Below are 19,214 nucleotides of genomic sequence, written 5' to 3' on the forward strand. Positions count from 1 at the left end.
TAAAAAAATCACAGTCAAAGAAAAAAAGACATTTGACTCTCAAAAACCAAAAGGTACCATATAAATTAATCGGAAGGAGTATTGTGATATAATAACTCCTTTCGTTTCAATTTGTTTGTCTTTTTAGTCAATTTGAAAAATTGTCAACTCTATATTCTAACTATCCAAATGATATGTTTAAGATAACAAATTAAAGAATATTTTAGTATATTTTAAATTTAAAATTACATAAAAAAATATTTTTTTTATAATTTTGTGTCAAGTTAAAATCAGATAAATAAATTAAAAGCAAGAGAGTAATGTAGATGTATTCATTCATTTACCTCTTTCTAAATGTGGATACAATTGAAACAATTTCTTCATTTACCTTTCTAAATGTGGATACAATTGAAACAATTTCTGGGTGAGCCACAAATTAACCGGACATCTAATTTGACTTTTGTTATACAAAAGTTTGGATGATTTTGTGTTATTTTTTTCTCTATATTTAGAGGACTGGAATTTGGCAGTATCTATGGGGGGCCGTCTGTTTATAACACTGCTCTTTCACATCAAAATTGACTTCTACCATCGCCGGATTCCCTAACCCCAACCATCGCATCACTCCTTAATCATATTTCTAATTTGATCTAAATGAATTCACAATTTGAAATTGTTGTATTTTCAATTCTAACGCGGCATAGGTAAGATAGAGTTAAAAAGATTTTGAGTTTGTCGTTTTTAAAATACAAAAAAATAAATATATATTATTGAATTCTTAATAAATTATTTATGAGCGAATTTTTTACACAAATTAAAAGTGTTATGTCAAAGCTAATGAATTATGTCAAACTAAGCTCAAACTATTTTTTTTATACCACAAGAAGTTGTTTACATAAAATTAAAATCCTGGTTCTAAATTAATAGGAGTATAGATTAAACTAATTTTAAAAATAAATATAAAATTTAGATCAAAGCTATTGAATTGGATGATCTAATATATCAATCTTTGATTTCATTGCCATCACACATTAACATCCAAAAACATATTTAAGATTCATAATTTGAAGGCATTTTAGAACCCAAGATTTGAATATTCCTTTGGCTCAAGGAAAGGAGGATTAGGACTAGTGAGCTAGCAAAACTAATCTCTAGAAATGTATCATCATTAATCACTAGAGGATTTGTCAATCTGTTTTTCATTGGTTCCATAATGCAAACATGGGAGCGGGATGAACAAGGTCCATATTCCCAATTTGGCCTGAGCTCGAAGAATTATCATCATTCCCCTTGCTACCATCTTCAAACTTGTGATCTTGAACCTGTACGGATGAATAATATCCCTGGGGATATTCTAATCCGACCCCAAAATCACAACTCATTTCACCAGAGCCAGAGCATTTGGGACTTGGGGCATTAGAAGAACTCCTGCTGCTTGATCTTGCAGCACCCATCAACGGTGCCATGTCCATGAATGAATCTACGGGCTGCTGCAATTGCTCCCCATTTGTTATGGCAAAAATGGGCTGAGGTGAAGTTGTGCGTGAACTATAGTCCTCATAGGAAGACGGGCAGACGACAGAATCTTTTGATGGGGAGCGCTTGGCAAGGTCTCCAGCTATTAAAGTCGAGCTTGAGCAAATCCTTTTGACATCGTACCTACTGATATCAAAATTCGTAACAGCGCTTGTCCCCCTGAACTTAATTGCAGCAATATCATAGGCTTCCGCTGCTTCCTCCTGCGTACCTGAAATAAGAAACATGGCCAAATATTAAGGTTATCTACAATCTGTCAGTTTTAAGTAGAGAATATTCAGTACAAATTCCTATTGAGTTGAGATTTTTGAAGATACACGAGCTGATTCAAAATGGCATGTTCTCAAAAACTGAAGTAAAAATAATTTGAGTTTGTATTGCTATATCCTAATTATACTCAAAATTTAATTATTATAATCTTTTAGTTGCTGGCTCCATTTGTCCCACCGGATATAGTGGTGCACTTTTGATTAACATTTTGTGGAATGAGAGTATGGGTCACATGAATTACATTCTCCCAACTAAGGATGGAGCCAACTTGGGCCTGGGAGATGGGAGGTTCATCTGAATCCCCTTCAATTGAAAAATTATACTATTTATATATGATTAAAGTTAATTTTTATGTATATATAAAATAGATATTGAACCTCATTCAGCTAGTACATGTGCTTACTTCTTCATATTTTGAGCTCTTTAGTGAAAATATTGGCTCCATCATTTGGTTTCAATAATCCATAATTATATTACAAACAGAATATACATCACAATCTGAGTTTTCAAAACTTCTCATTGGGGTAGTTGCAACAAAATTATGATTAGAACTTGTATTATAAGTTTTCTGTAGCTATAAGATCATTGCATGTTTTTGGCTCAGCGCAATAAAAAATAACTACTGCTACTGTACTACTATTATTCTAGTAAATAGAGAATTCAGAAGCAGCAAAAAAGTCGCATGTTTAAAGACGTAGCATTTCTTTTTCAAAAAAATTGTATCAGAGTGAAGAGAATAAAAAAAAAAATACCCTATTAGGAAAATGAGGAAGACAGCTACAACGAATAGAATTCTAAATGAATAAAGCAGAGTAAAACAATGAGTGAATCAAATTACTTACTGAAGGTGCCAAGGTACAAGTCTTTGTTGCCTGCAACTCTTCCAATTCTGGCTTGCCACCTCCCATGCTGATGATGCCTGCCCAATTTCCCAAAGTTTTAATCAATGGGGTTGCTATAGTACTAGATTTTCATAGGTATGGTTTATTGGTTTTTGCATATGATTGCACATGCATAATAAAGTTTGCCTGTGCCCCTATTATTGAACATGGATAATTGCATTCAAAGAAAGCTGCAAATTTTGCAGCAATAAAATAGTGAATGTGGTAAACAACTTTAATCGATAAAAAAGGTTGGTTGCCCTTTTGGTTTAATGCTACTACGAACCTTGTTACTCCTCTGTACATTGATGCCCCTCTTGAAAACCCACTGCTTTTCCTGTTTTAACATAAAAATGGGATACCATACTAGGTCAATTTTAGCAAATAGTATTGCAAGTATGTTCCTTCTTTTTCAGTGTAACAGGCAATCAAACAGAAGAAAGAAAAAGAGGACTAGTGAAGAAAATAAAAGGGACATTACTCCCCTATGTACCTTCTCAAGTGTGCTACAAACTCTTGCCTATTCATGTTTTTCATCTCCTCCAATTCCTTTTCGTAAGTGTTTAGCTGACATTATACATGAAAGATAACACAATTAATTAGAGAAGTAGAATAATATTATTTAATAGAAAAATTACCTAAATACACATCTTATTTTACCATAATCTCTAAAATTCCCTACCATAATCTTATAAGAAATGTGTGGAGAGGGTGGAGTGTGTGAACAAGACCTCACCCTAACCTCATAGAGATGGAAAGAATGTTTATGTAAGGACCCTTGACTCGAGTAACACACATCAAAACAGTTTAAAGAAAAAATATAGAGGACATATTATTAGAAGCAGGCCATAGCATTCAGTAATCAAGGAGCAATAACAATAATCAAATAATGCAACAATCAAAACACAAGAAAAAAGGGTATAATTAAATAAATGTAAATGTGTTTTCTCTAACAATAACTTAAACTTTTGGATGAAATAGTCAATTCCAACATGGATGCATAATGGTGCAACATTTTCATTTGAAACAAATTTCTTTTTACGCACGTAAATTTAAAATATGCATATGAAAAACCCACTAAAATTTCGACAAATATCATATCTCAAACCCAAATTTATGAAAATGCAAAGGCTCAATCGTGGGATTATTAGGCATAGGGCTCATCCAATTTAAATTACAAATTTGTAATAAAAATCATAAGTGTACTTACGGGGGAATTAATATGCGTGTTAGGACCCCAGTATTTTAAAGCAGCTAAATCATATGCTCTAGCTGCCTTTTCCTCCGTGTCATAACCACCTGTAGTATTGAAAAGTTCAAGAATTAAATTAATCACAAACATTAGTCCAAAATACATAATACATTCACATTATTTTCCTTTTTCAAATGTCAACAATATATTTTAGGCCCAAAAGTCAATATAGAGATGGAGAACGTCAATTACCTAGATAGACTGATTGATCCGAATATTGGAGGAAGCAAAGATTAGAGAAGAAAACAAGATAAAAGTTAATCAGTATATTCATGAAGAAAAAAAATTACGAGAGTAAAATGCTTAAATTAAATTCAAGTGTAATTTTTTTTCATTGAACATCAACTGAGCTACTGATATTATTATTCTAAACGCAGTGAGAGCACGAAGCAGTACTACACACCTTGTCTGCCTTTCCTAGTTTGCCCTTCCTTTCTGCAACTGTTATCCCACAAATGCGCCTCGTATCTTCCAGTCCACCGATGTCTAATTTGGTCAAATTCCATTTCATTAAATAAAGATTATTCAAAATGATTTAGAATTAATATCGTTAACATTTTTTAAAAGAGTTAGAATTAGTACCTTGTGACTCCGCGGTACTGCGAAGTTCTTTGCCCAAAAGTATCAATGGATTTGCGCGGAACTGATTCCTTTGAACCACTAACATTTTTAACTGCAACCGGCCGTTTTTTCGGAGCGGCGGCAAGCGACAGCGCCTGGCAATTGCTAGGATTTACAATTTCTTCAGCTGACGACATTAATGGTGCAGCAGCAGAAGCCTGGCGTAACCACGATTTGAATCCAGAAACAGAAGTAGCTCCATCAAATGGCAGATGATAGACACTATCAGTAGAGTTCACAAACTCATGATGAGAGCTCTGAAATTGACTATTTTGAATCATCATCTGTGGAGACGGAATCAATTTCATGTTCGCTCCAATTTCTAACTGGTGTTGTTCGTGATCAGATTGATTTATGCTGGGTGGAATATTAACGTTGATTTCAGCAATTTGTTGTTCTTCATTAGGAAGAGAATTTGAGTAACAGCATCCAAGGAAATCCTCAAGTTTCGGACCCTCTTCTTCTGGATTATTAGCAGTACTCATTTCATGATTCTCATACCTCCAACAAACTATTTTTGAATAACCAAAAAAAAAATTACAGTATCAACTTCGCTTTAACAAATGAATTAGCAGTGGGAAAACGGAGCAAATCAGTAGGAATACCTTCAGTGGGTTCACAGCGTGGGAAAGGATCCATCATACATAGAGAACCATTAGAGCTTAAAGGCATGACCGACAAAGGAGTATTTTCAGCAGCTTCGTTCCGCCTTTCGTAATTTTTTACTTCTTCATCATCATCATCGATTCTGAAATCGGGAGTAAGAGAGAACCCCAACCAATTACTCATTATAACTATGAAGCAATTTGAACTCGATTACTCTCTCTCTCTCTCTCTCTAGAACTCCGTGAGCGTTTTTTGTGTGGAGTTGGAGCTCATACTTTGAAGATCCCAGTGAAAGGAGACTGGCGACATTATATATATATTCTTCCGGTACCCAGTAAATGTCTTATTTTCGCTAGTGGACTAGTGGAACATATAAAGATGAGAACAACAATTTCATTTTTTCTTGTATTCACATGCCCATGAGTATACATGAGACATTCGATATACTAATTTAGGAGAGAATTTTAAAATACTTGTGATACAGCAAATTCTTTGTAACAATTATAATTTGGAAATTTATGCAAATTTCATAGTATCAAAAGTTAATTATATTATATTTTTATTATTTTTTAAATTATAAAAAATACTTAAATTTGATAGAATTTGAATATATTTTAAAACGTCTCGATTTATCGCGTCTCAATTTTTGATATATTCCTCTACGTCCTGATATATCACGTCTCAATTTTGAATATATCACTGAACGTCTCGATACATCACGTAATCATAATCTGAAAATAGGGATAGAGATTTTTATAATTTTTTCAAATAGTACAAAATTTTAAAGAATATAATAAAATAGTTTTGAAGAGTATAAATAAAAAAATAAAAAATGGGTGAGTTTTGTCGGATAAGTTAGAAAATTGGGTGTTGGATTTATCTAATTGGAGTAAGAGTTTTAATTGATCCTATAATAAAATGTCAGGTGAATTTTTTAAATAATTATTCAGTGTTCACTATTAATCAAAGGGCATAAGCATAAGTGAGCCAAACATATATTCTATCCGTCTTATTTTATGTGACACTTTTTAAATTTTAAGATTTAAATAAGTCTATTTTTTATCGTAAATTTTTCATAGATCTTTTAAATATTTTGAATTATCAATTATTATGATTTATAGTACTTTTTACGTAGTTTATAAATATATAAATTGCATTTTTAAAAAATTGAAGATTTCATGCGTAAATTTTCGATCAAACTTAAACTGTTTGACTCTCAAAAAATGAAAAATATCACATAAATTGAGACAGAGAAAGTAATTAAGTGATATTTTTAACAAAGTAGATGTGTAGATGAATGAAAGACATAATATTTAGATGTTTTGTAATAGTCTAACAGTATTTTTGACTTTTTTCTGTTTTATTTAGAAAAAATGTAGCAGTGATTTCTATTTTCTTTGACCGTATAAAGTACATTTTGTGTATAACAAATTCATGTGTTGAAGTCTGTTTGGGATATTCATAAGAAAAACAGTACTCCTACTTAGTTACTAATCCGTATAGCAGAATCTATAAATTATTACTCCCTCCGTTTCAAAAAAATAACCTAGTTTTTTTTATTCTGTTTCAAAAGAATGATCTCTTCCCTTTTTTGATAATACTTCAACTTTAATTTTTCACGTGACATGTTTAATACCACAAAATTAAAAAGCATTTTAATACATTTGACATTACTTTAGTTTAAAACCACATAATTATAATATTTTTTTTCTTTTCTTAAATTTCGTTTCAAGTTAAACTAAATTATATTTTTTTTAAACGGAGGGAGTATAAAAGAGTCTGAGAAGTAGGCAGAGGTGTAGGCTGTGGTTCTTTATAGAGGTGCCTCGATTTTCGTTCCGCCCCTCTCCTTTCATTTCGTTTCTCAGTTTTGTGGCAGTGCAACTGGCACCAGCAGCGTCAGCTGTGGACATGAGAGAGAGAAACAAACGCTTCACCTCATACATAAACATTTTTTCTTTCTTTTTCCGCCATTTCACCCATTAATTTAAATTTGTATTAAGAAATCACAGCCTTACACATCTTTAGTTTTTTTCTCAGATTTAAGATTGTCAATGTAAATTAAGAGAATTGTCAATCTCAAGCGAGTTGAGATCAATCTGCTTCATTTAGCTACTTCTTATATTATAGCAACTCAATAACTAAGGTTTTTGACTTCTAAGAGTCAAATTGCATAATGTAAATGTTACTACTATTACTATCCATATGTTTGATCTAACTAAACTCCACCTACGTGAGTTTAAAAGGTGCTTCTTGTAGAAACTAATGGGCTCCAAGTTTAGAACATAGCCATTATGTGCAATGTATTTATATTTTAGTCATTCGGCTCCTCTTACTGCTTAAAGCATAGCCATTATTTGCATTGTATTTAAATTTTAGTCATTCGGCTCCTCTTACTGCAACCAGCGATTACTAAAAAAAACAACAATTTTCTTATAGACAGAACTTGTTTGTGGAGAGGCATATTGGAAATAACTTTGACTACATTTTAACAAGTTTTTATGAGGACTCTCCTGTTTCAGAGGTGTACATGCGAGACATAAGCCGTGAGGTGTACATGCGAGACTACATTTTAACAAGTTTTTATAACTTTAGTACTAATAAATAACCTATAATATATAGAAAAAAATATTATGATTTTTATTTGTGAAAGATATTAATAATCAATAATGAAGAAAAAAAGTATTAAAATTACTATTTGAAAAAATTCATTACACCAATAATAAAAAATACATTTTAAAGCAAAAAAAGTTTAAAAAAACGCCCAAGGCGTACATTTTTATGCTAGGAGCTTACGTCCCCAAATTCTAGGACTTACCCCAAAAAACATTTATGAAAACACTAGTTGCAACCTTAATCACTAAACCTATGTCTTGCAAAATTACTTTGAACTTCCAATACTAACATGGAAATCAATTGGAAGTACGCATTCGATCACTCAAAATTTTAGGCACCTATGGCCTACTTGAACAACAATGAATATGCGACTATACAAACAGCTGTGACTTGACAGGGTAAATCTCATTCATGAAATTAGACTATTAACCAAATGAACAATGATTCGAACAAGAAAACCCTGTCTTGTAATCTAAATAGTTAAAGAATGAAAAAATTATGAACAACTATGATGAATTTTGCATCGATGGCAATTCTTGCACTAATTTTCATCATCAAAGTTTACTATATTTCCTTTTGTATGAAATCGAACATGAAGAGGTCTGGGAGCCCTCTGTTTTCTGTCATATCCCCTTACCACCATGAAACCTGTAAGGAGAATTAAAGTGAAAATTCATAAAGACTACGAGTAATTTTTTTCTTCAGCAAGGAAAATATTTCTTGTCACATTTATCCAGCTATACACATAAATGCAACTGTGAATTACGGTTGTGATATTTGACTTGACCTTTTTAGGAAACATTAACATCATCAAATCCAACACTAAAGGTGAACACTACGAAAATGCCTTTTCATGGTCATTGGAGTAATAATACTTGGCCCTAAGTTTACACCAAAACACATGATATTGTACTAGTTCCAACATTTCCATCACCTAGTTCGTGTTAAGGTTTGCCATTATTTTCTTACCTTATATGAATTTTCTTTATATGGAAAGAAGCACAAAACATTTAACGTAATTGACTAATCCTTATCTTGAAGGATAAGACCTTGAACTTGAGGATCTTTCTTCTCACTTTACAATATCCCCCATATAGTTCTTTAGGGGTATAGAGTCATGTTCCAGGGGAGCCACAATGTAGGCCTTTAGGGTTGGAGAGTCATGTTTTGGGGAGTACTTATTCTTTCGATATTTTTGTAGTCTTTTATTCAATTGTTCATCTCCTTTCATATGGATGTAGATAAACTGACCAAACCACTTTATAATATTATCTAATGATATATTTCTCTTTTGTTTCTGATTTTATCATAGTTTAGGATTTCCTTTGCTAGATTCCGTATGACACCTTCAATTCGAACAGTTTGTAGAATGTGCAAAGGTAGGGGGTAAGATTAACGTACATCCTACACTAGGTTTGTTGTTGATCATATATAATGTGCAATCTGTTTTAGCCAAGACTTACTTTCATTTTTTTCACTAGACTTCTGACCATTCTTCATAGTTCTATCTAGTATTAGAGGTGTAAAAACTGAGCCCAATTATAGGTAACCCGCCCAGAATTTTAAGGGTTGAGCTCAAGATAATTTGAATTTGGTTCAATCTCAACTCATTCAAGCCTTAGCCCATTTAAAAGAATCCGTAATTGAGCCCAATTTAATCTCCAATTTCAACCCGTTTTAAGACTCTTTATTTGCATTGATGTAATGCATGTTCTTATATTAGATGTATGAATTACTATCTATTTTATATCTTTTATAATTTATCTATCCATGTGTAACTTCTCTTTTAAAATTTTCATGAGGTGAAATTCAAATTGTGGTTATAAAACTTAAATAAGAATATATTAAAATTATTGAGATTTAGCGGGTCAAATTGGACGGGTCAAGACCCAACCCATTTTTAAGCCCATTTGAGCCCAAAGTAAACTTGAGCGGGTTAGGAACCAAACCAATTTCTATTTCAACCCATTTTAATATCTCCAATTTCAACCCAACCCGTTCATTAAATTTGACACTCCTAATCTAGTATATTAAGTTCAGAATATGAAGGTATAGACATTCCTAAGAAAAAAGATATGTGAAGGTATAAAATCTCATAAAATGAAAATATTTTCTTTCAATTTTGTATATTACAAAAGAGACTATCCATACCTTTCCAGAAACAATTCTGAATGTCCTTTGTTGACATGCCTGGTTTGATATTATGAGTAATATCAGTATATATGAAGTCAAATCTGATAAAACATTATTATATAAAAGTAAAATATAACGAGCAACAATATAATTTTTACCTTTAACAATGGACGAAACTGAAGTTCCGCAATATAAAGTTGTCACACTCAAATTCCATATGGAGGCCCTTGCAACAGGAATTGGATTTAGGCTCGACTCATGATCAGCGAAAACCTGGTATACAAAAATTTTAATTTGTGAGTTGACTGTAACACAACAAACTAGTTACCCAGACTACTTTATGGGGAGACAATCACACGATCTGATTACCTCGTTGATCTGGAAATAAGTCCCATTCAGTGGAAAACTTCCCCTATTTGCCGTTCGACACGGAATCTGTAAATTCATGGTTATATGTATCTATCCAAATAAAGAATCTCTTAGGAAACAACATGAAATAAAACTCTCATGATTCACTTACCAAAATCGTGCCATAGATTATTTGATCATTTGGGGAGTAATTTGTACTGTCCGAGCATTTGTCTGAAGTTACAAAATAATTGTTACTTCAAACTGTGTATGGCCAGAAACATTATTAAAAGAGAATTTTTATAGAAACATTTATACTAAGCATCCACAAATGACAAATACTTTTTTTACCTGTTTGGCTGATGGCAAGAAGGTAAGGGCAATCGTCATCAGGCTCCCGTTTCTCAAACTGTAAAGTAATAAACATTAATGAATATAGTTGCATTGAAGAAAATTTGATAGAATAGGATGTATAAGAGATTACCCCACTCAAAATAGGATGATCATCTGGAAGCTCATACCTGCAATAGACCAATTGTGTGGGTTCAATATACATGTGGGTCATACTATTTACTTATGTATAAGCATATAATTCAGTAACTTGAGATATTTGATGTACACAGAAAGACGGATTAAGTATTACTATTACTTACACTAAGTGCTCAGTCCTAAGTCGAGTCTCCGTCTTCAGTTTACGAGCAGGACGTGCAGCAGATTTTGGATTTAAAAGAACCAAGGCTTTGGACACTTCTTCATCACTATGCAATTTACTGATCTCATCAACAAAGCTCAACACAATTTCTTTGAAGTCTTTATTGGACTTGTCAATGAAGTTCAAAATATTTTCTCCAAACACTTTAGTGTTGAGTTTGATGGTAGGAATCTCCTGCTCATGCTCCGCCTCATAAGAGAAGTCTTCAATGTCTTGCTCCAGTAATTCTAGAGGTCTGTGCTCTGGAGATTCTGGCATTTCTATGATAGGCTCACACTGTTCAGTCTGGAAGCTGGACTGCGAGAAGCTTTCGCTAGAATGGGGTAAATTTGGTAACGACACACACATGTTTGGGACGTCATCAACTCTATCAGGTTGCTTAGAGGCAGCCTCTCCTTTCTGTTGTGATCCTGGGAGGCGAAGCCTAGTACTGCATATTGCAAAATTTATAAATATTGTAATGCACAAGGATGAATTTGTCTTTTTCTTGGAATATTGAGTATTCAATGTCGAAAAAATCAAGCGTCTTATGGGAATGTCAGATTATTGTGAGGCCTAGATATCAATTTAATTGAAAAAAAATATATTATTTTATTTTTATGAGCAGTAATCTGATGCAAACCTTGCATATGCACTAGCAAAGTGCCTGCATTCAGCTCTCATTGGGCAGGCATCACAGTTTGGCTTTTTCTTTGTACAGAAGACCTGTGTGATATTGAAGAAAATTCTTATGGTTATAATAAAACTAATCAAATTATGGTATCATTGACTATTGAGTGCAAATCTGACCTTTCCGAATGTGATCATGTGATAATGCAATTCATATCTGCCAAGCATACCAACTTAATGAGCAGAAGAATTTCCAGAACAATTTTTCAGTTACTTCGGATCAAAGGTTACAACAAATCCATTGAACAAGAAAGCTCTAAATGCTTACAGTGTTGACATATCAAGTTCGCATAGACGTGGCCAAAGGTACTTTTGTATGGAACTCTCCAGGGGGAACCTAATTGAAAATAAAATCAACACTTAATATATATTAGATCAAACATAGTAACACTAAATAGAATTTATTCGATACATACTTTTCCAAAAGATGCATTTGGAGCCCATCAGGTAATGGTTGCAAAGGGACCCATCCTAGACGTACTACTATCCGAGCAACATTTATGTCAACCTTCAACCAAAAGTATAGTTAAATAAGAAAAATCCAGTATGTCGAGATTCCAAAGGCCCAACGAAAGTGGATAACCACTATATGCTGAAAACTTACAGGAAAGGAATGATGTCGAAGTGACAAAAGTCTAATGCAATCCGTGCTCTTCGGCCCAAGCCCAGGAATACTCAACAAATATTCTCTGAACAGAAGCAACGCAATAAGAGAATGCTCTATGATATCTTAGCTTTTAAATATCATGATGACCATAACTTTGACTAAATAATTTATATTCTTACTTCACATCCTCCTTCGGGACATCTCTTAACCACTCAAGGTCAACGCTTCCATGATGTTCAAACGATCGATTAAGAAAATTCTGCAAAGTGCGCCAACTAATTGGTTAAGAGACCTTACTCCCAATATGGTACACACTCATTACATATTAAGAAATATATTATATATCCATAAATATTTGAATTTGAACCTAGTATTATTATATTACCTAGTTCAGGTTATTATAGGAACCTATACATTTCAAATATTGGATCCAGGGCTCAATACAATCAATGGCCTCTACCAAAACATAATAATAAATCACAAATATCTTTAATAAAATTCATGTGTTTTATTTGAAATTCACTCTTTTAATATGTTTGGATGCAAAGCTATAAAGTTACTCTTTTAAGGATTCATTCATTCAATATTTCTTTTCATAGACAAAAGAAAATAATTGATTTAGAAAAGTTGAGTTTAAAATAGTATATAACACCGTCATAAATAGAAAACAAAATAAAAACATGTATGGGAACAAGAAAAAATAAAACGTGGTAGGTTTATTAATTAATGAGAATTTTGACAACCTAAACTAAAACTAAAAAATGGAAAAACTATATTTATGATCATTTTTTTTTTGTATATTATATAAAATTACATACCATTTTCAAGTCTTTAAAAAAATTATAATTTTCTTTTATAATGTGACACAGGAATGCACTAACTTTTTTTCAATATTATCAAATTTTATTTTAAAATCTGAAGTTATAATTAATTTTATTTGTTCAGCAAGAGTCCTCTTATTATTACAAAGTTACAACTGATATTTAGAAATTTTATTATTTCTTTATACATTTTGACATTAGGAATGTAGTAATTTTTCTTTTCAAATTTTAATTGTTCGTTGTTATTTTTGTTTTTATTTTCAAAAGAATTAAAATAGGGAAACAAAAAGCAAAAACTATCAGGGATAATGGGATATAATATTTTTATCAATTATTGTAGACATATTAATGTAACATCTTTCTTTTTGCTTATGTTTCTTTTCTGGGTAAGGTAAAGAGATCAATTAATCAACTCTATGGTACATCATAAGTAAAATCATAAATAAAATGAGAGAAGTCAAACCAGTGTACCTTAATTTTTGCAGCAAGAACATTACCCTGTCCTCGACATTTTATTGGTTCAAAAATCATTTTAACATCAGCATGTCTAACAGCTTCCCAATTAACAGAATCCCTATTACTTTCAGTGGAACCAGTATATGTTCCAGTAGAATAGGCTTTCCTCAATCTATCCCAATCAATTTCTCTTTTTGGCAATTTATTTTTCTCTTTCGACATCTCGTCGGGCAAATTACCTGTTTCATTTACTAAATCGCAACTCTTAGCAAAGGTTATCACTTCTGGGCCAGAATTGGCTGAAGACTGACTTCCACATGTACATTCATTTCCAATAATTTCTTCTTGCATACATTCTGACGTATTTCTAGAAGATGATTCATATGTATTAACAAAAATTTCATCTGAATCTGGCAGTACATGTGTAATCGCTAGAGCTTGTTCTTGTTGTGTAGTCATTTCTTGACTATTTTGAAGTGGGAACGCTGAAGCAAGAAGCATGAAGGCATTGCTGCATAGGGATACAACAAGATTGTTTACACTCTACCGAATGAGAAAAAAATGAGGATATAACACTATAAAGTTTACCTCGAAAGATAATCTGACACGTTTTGTGTTAGGTAAACGCCAACCACAGAGTCTACCACTGACCCTTTCCATGGGGAAAAAGTCCTTTTCCCTGTAAATTTTTAGCATAATAAAAATTTAGCATAAGAATAGAAGTATTGAATTACTTTTAAAAGAGAAATGCTTGAGTTGTACCTAAGACAAGACGCATGCGGGCAATGAATGAGGCTGCCCTTCCTTTAAATACTTCTCTTTGCTCCTTCCACCATATATTCTTCTTTTCATCCGGGTCCTCATCAATTCCACCATTTTCTATGAGTTGTTCCCACACTCGCTCTGACTCCTCATCAAGATCAACCTTGGGCAGTTCTTTGGCTTTGTGCTTTTGAACAATCATTGAACCATCAGGATTCCGCAAGACAAGCTGGCCATCATTGCTGCTGGTTATTTTCTTATGGGTTGTTGTTTTCTTTTTATAAGTTCTTGTATCACAAATTTTTATTTTTTTAAAAATCTGAATAAGTCCTGCAACTGTGGTTATCTTTGTTGAACCTGCAAAATTTCATTCAAGGTTATATAGTACAAACATTATGATAAGTACAAAAAGGATAAAATGCATGTCTCAAGTAGATTACGCTTTGTTTTAGGCCGCAGATTCTCATGTTGTGTGTATTCCTGAATTTCACTGCAAGTTGATTTATTTGTTCTAGGCAATAAATCTTCATGTTGGGGGCACTCTTCAATATCATCACAAGCTGATTTATCTGTTTGGGGCCACAAACCTTCATGTTGCGAGCATTCCTGAATTTCATTGCAAGCACTTATTTGAGACCACTTATCTACAAAAGATTCAAACCCATTGATTGCACTTATATTTGACTTAAGGCAGAGAGGATCTAGAATAGCAGTTGATCTTTTGCAATTCTTAGATCTCCTTCTTTTGGACGTGACTAGTGGAGACAAAGTCAAGGCGTTCATGGGAAGACTTGGTCCTAGTTCTGTATTTTCTTCCCTGCGAGCAGACAAAGTTAATGGTTCTAGTTCTGCATTTTCTTCCCTGTGAGCAGACTTGGTCCTCTTAGGATGGATTAATCTCCTCCTCCGAGACTTAACCATAGGGGACAAGCTGAACACACACTCAAAAGATTCTGGATCAGCCATTGCAGCTGCAATTTGATTTTTGTTAGGTAGGACCTTTACAACAAAATGTGATCTAAATTTTCCTTTCTGCCCTGATTTCATACTTGAAAAACATGTATTTTTAGCACCATTGACAATTTCAAAATCTCTCCTGGTAACCCTCTTGCAAATTGTAAAAGAGCTCTTTGAAGTCACTTTGCTCTTTGTATTAGTATCCAATGCATTCCAGCCTTTGTCTGCATAATCAGCAGTACCGATGTTATTTGATGTCTTGTAATTTTCCAGAAAATCAAGCCGAGAACCACCTTTTTCTTGGGATTTATGGTCATTCTGGGAGGTTGTTTCATTTCCTGCCAAAGGCACGGCACCAATGTTTCCTTTTGTCCTCCTTTTATAAACTTTCACAGAATGATCCCGACAACTACTTGGGCTGATTGTTCCATGATTGTTCTGGTAGACGTGAGCTTCATTTCCTGCCAAGGGCATCAAATCTATTTGAGTTTTCCTCCTTACATATACTTTCAGAAAATGATGCTGACAGGCTCTCTGGTCATCCTGGTAGATACTAGGATCATTTCCTGTCACAGATATGGTGCCAATGTTAATTTTCTGAATAGAAAGATAAATTCCAAAAATTCTTTGAGAACTAAAAGATTTTCAGCAAAAAAGAAAAGAAGAAGACATTAAATGCAAATGAAAGTCGGTTACCTTGGTTGGGTTGGGACTCTGCCTCTAAATTAACTTCTAAGCCAATGGAGCTATTTGTATCAACTGCCTGCTCATTAAAACCGTCCAATGGATTTGTCAAGAATTTGTAGTAACTTTGAGTTACATGATTTCTAATCACCTCTACTGCTCCTATGGATAAAACATCATCCTCATTTTCCAAGTTGAAAGGGAGAGATCGTTTACATGACTTCGAAACATGTCCAAGATCTGTAAGAATATCGTGCTCAAGATCAGGTGGACTTATTGCTGGGATAGCATGCTCAAGAATTTCTAGTTGAGGAGTTGAAACCTGTAGGACCAGAGATCCGGGAATAGTTTCTGGAATCTTACTATTAGGTGTTTGCATATAAGCATCTCCTGATAAATCATCTGAAACTTTGTCGCAGTCCTTTTCTATTTTCTTCTTTGTCTTGGCACTTGCCTTAGATTTACCTGATTTTGGAATTGAAGGCCTTATCTTAGGCTTTGGAGTTTTTTTGGGCTTACTTTCATCAAAGATTTTGGGTGTATGTTTTCTCATTCTTGGTTTCTTCAGTGGTATTTCATTCATGTCTACGCTACCACACTGTTTCTTCCGTGGGTTGTTACCCTTCGTCATAGGAGTTGAAGGAGCCATCGTCGCAGATTTAGAACCACCATCCAAATGTCGACTTAGAAATTCGCTCTTCCCTCCGATAGCACCAGAAACCTCCTCATCCTTTTTTTGGCGGTTATCTGCAAAAATGTTTGTAAGAAGTTAAGTGGACTTGAATTTAATGCAGATCTGGACATTAGAAAATTGTTAGTGGTTTAGTTGGTGTCTAATTACGTCAATTATTTTTTAAGTACATCAGATATGGTTAGTTCGTGATTCCAATATTAGAAATACAGGGGGAAAAGAAAATGATCAAGAAGGAAGGCACGAGTAGCATTATTTAAGTAAGTAAAATCAAGCAACCAAGTGCAGCATTACCGTTAGTTCTACCATTGCAATACTACTCTTCCAGTGGTTATTGTAGTAAATGGTACCATGAGGTTCGGCAGTATTATCTTACAGAGATTCCATTGTTATTTGCAGTATCACTCCTGTTAGATAGTACACCGTTATGCTTTTACTTATTCTGTTAGACTGAGCATCGTAAATGCGTGACTTGGTTGAAATACTATTCCTTATTCTTACTGATTTCCTCCCTTTCTCACTTCATATCTTTATTTTGGATTAGGTTCAATTGTAGTAATTGCTACAGTTATATACTCATATTCAACTATGATCACTAAGCTCAACTAAATTCTTTTGAATCTGAAAAACTACTCCTTAGTGTTGCTACACTAGATACTGCACGTACTTAACAAACATTAGATGGAATTTTACAGGACTGCTCAACAAATTACTTCATTGTTAATTACATGAAATTACTAAAAACGCCAATAAAACATGAAAAATCCATCATACTGAAACCATGATATTAAAATTAACTTATGCATTGACCATATAAAAGAATATTTACACAATTAGGTTACAATTTATAGGTCAGTTTCTAAGATAACCATCCATTGATAACCTGATAAAAACGATTACTACAACAGTTATAACAGGTCAAATAGTAAAAATATTTACACTGCCAATGTATTAACTTACATGAACTATTTGTGGACCAAAAATTGTTCAAGCCAGAGTTAAATTCTGTTGCTGCTGGCATGCACTTGAAGGGTGTTATTGGTGTAAAAAAAACTGTTTTTTCCAACTCTTCCTGGTCTGCATTGCCCAGTTCCATCTCTATTTCAGTAACACAAAAACCCAGCAAAAATCATAAGAATTAAACCCCAAAAAACAAATTAGTCATTCAAATAAAAGAAAGTCAAAATTAAACCAATTTTTCGTCTCTACAACAATTCAATTTGCTTTTTTGGCCAAAAAGATTGAAATTTGTTGCTACTTAAAGATAAACCAATTCATGAAATTCTATCTAATTCTAGCAAGAATTTATGGAAAGAGAAAAAGAAAAATTGCAGAATTAGCAAAAACATACCTGATTTTCCACAGCAAAGAATGGAGGTGGATGTGAATGGCGCAGTAAAAGATATAGGGTTAAAAGAATTTAACTTCTATCAGGAGAGTACAAGTTATGTCCAACGACTAACTTTTTAACCGTACGGCCTGAAATTAAGTACTCTAAACAAACTACAAGCTTTGTTTATTCTGGTTTTCTATCTCTGCTATTCAATATATATATAGGTTTTATTGAATATGTTATCGTTGTTATCATTATTGGTATGTTTTATTAGCTTTACTGGGTATGTTATTATTATTATTCGGTAAAATCTAATCGTCATTATTAATATGTTTTATTTGAACTGAGAGTCTATTAAACTTTACTGGTATAAAACACTTTCTAACAGAGACAACAACAACAACCATTATTATAATCATGTAAAATCTAACCGTCACTATTGGTATGTTTTAATTGAACTGGGAGTCTATTAAACTTTATTGGATATAAAACACTTTCTAACAAAAATGATGACAATAACTAGGTTAAATTGTTATTATCGGATAAAACACTTTCTAACGGAGACGATGACAACTATTATTTTAAAAGCTTAACGTATCTTTATAAATAAATATATTAAAATCAATAATTGCAAGCATATATTATTATTAGGTGATATATATATATATATATATGATAAATTAAAGTCGTTTAATTTGATGTGAACCGTTGATATGATAGGTAGCTTTCCCCAATTTTTCTTCATTTATTTTATATCCAATTCTACATTACTAAACTGTTTTCCCCGTAAGGAAATATATCATTCCAGAATTTAGTTAGTTTAAATAAGTACTTAACATGATTATGATAAAACATTATTTTTGGGCTTATTTTAAATATGGATATATAATAAATTAATTAGTTTATAATAAAAATATAATTATATATTTATTTACCTAAAAATTAGTCAAAAGTTATAGAAATATACACTAATTATACAATATATACATCATGATACACTCAAAAAGCTGAATATAATTTAATTATATATGAAATATATATTGACTACACATGAAGTATATACGGACTATACATGAAGTATACACTAATGAATTTAATCTCCATCAACTCAAAATCGCCTCTAAACAATTTTAAAATTTAGATATGAAATTCACTTGATGTTTTGAGTCTTTTGATATGTAATTCGCTCAAAACTATTCAAATTTTCAATATGTTGAATTTTATTTTATTTTATTTTTTAAAAAAAGACGAAGGAGAAGAAAAAGAATGAAGAAGCAGCA

General features: G+C 32.6%; 2 protein-coding genes across 2 annotated transcripts; both read right to left on the reverse strand.

Moving 5' to 3' along the window:
* Positions 1-978: 978 nt before the first annotated feature.
* On the reverse strand, positions 979-5,413 carry LOC125820619 (AP2-like ethylene-responsive transcription factor AIL1). Its single transcript, XM_049500033.1, has 9 exons — positions 5,145-5,413; positions 4,501-5,050; positions 4,322-4,404; positions 4,111-4,119; positions 3,877-3,965; positions 3,160-3,233; positions 2,953-3,003; positions 2,628-2,704; positions 979-1,726 (listed from the first exon to the last, which is right to left on the reverse strand). The coding sequence occupies exons 1-9, from the start codon at positions 5,326-5,328 to the stop codon at positions 1,179-1,181; spliced, it is 1,665 nt and encodes a 554-aa protein (XP_049355990.1). The 5' UTR covers positions 5,329-5,413; the 3' UTR covers positions 979-1,178.
* Positions 5,414-8,302: 2,889 nt separating this feature from the next.
* Positions 8,303-18,091, reverse strand: LOC125820841 (uncharacterized). The gene is made up of 20 exons (XM_049500278.1): positions 17,953-18,091; positions 17,562-17,699; positions 15,923-16,657; positions 14,710-15,792; positions 14,270-14,626; positions 14,096-14,186; positions 13,523-14,018; positions 12,410-12,489; positions 12,228-12,312; positions 12,040-12,131; positions 11,892-11,960; positions 11,744-11,780; positions 11,577-11,659; positions 10,896-11,384; positions 10,727-10,763; positions 10,561-10,651; positions 10,415-10,476; positions 10,264-10,329; positions 10,053-10,167; positions 8,303-8,409 (listed from the first exon to the last, which is right to left on the reverse strand). The coding sequence occupies exons 2-20, from the start codon at positions 17,695-17,697 to the stop codon at positions 8,303-8,305; spliced, it is 4,311 nt and encodes a 1,436-aa protein (XP_049356235.1). The 5' UTR covers positions 17,698-17,699; positions 17,953-18,091.
* Positions 18,092-19,214: the final 1,123 nt, after the last annotated feature.

The sequence above is a fragment of the Solanum verrucosum genome, unplaced genomic scaffold (genome assembly GCF_900185275.1).
Source record: "Solanum verrucosum unplaced genomic scaffold, falcon-dt-bn FXZP01000117.1, whole genome shotgun sequence".
NCBI lineage: Eukaryota > Viridiplantae > Streptophyta > Magnoliopsida > Solanales > Solanaceae > Solanum > Solanum verrucosum.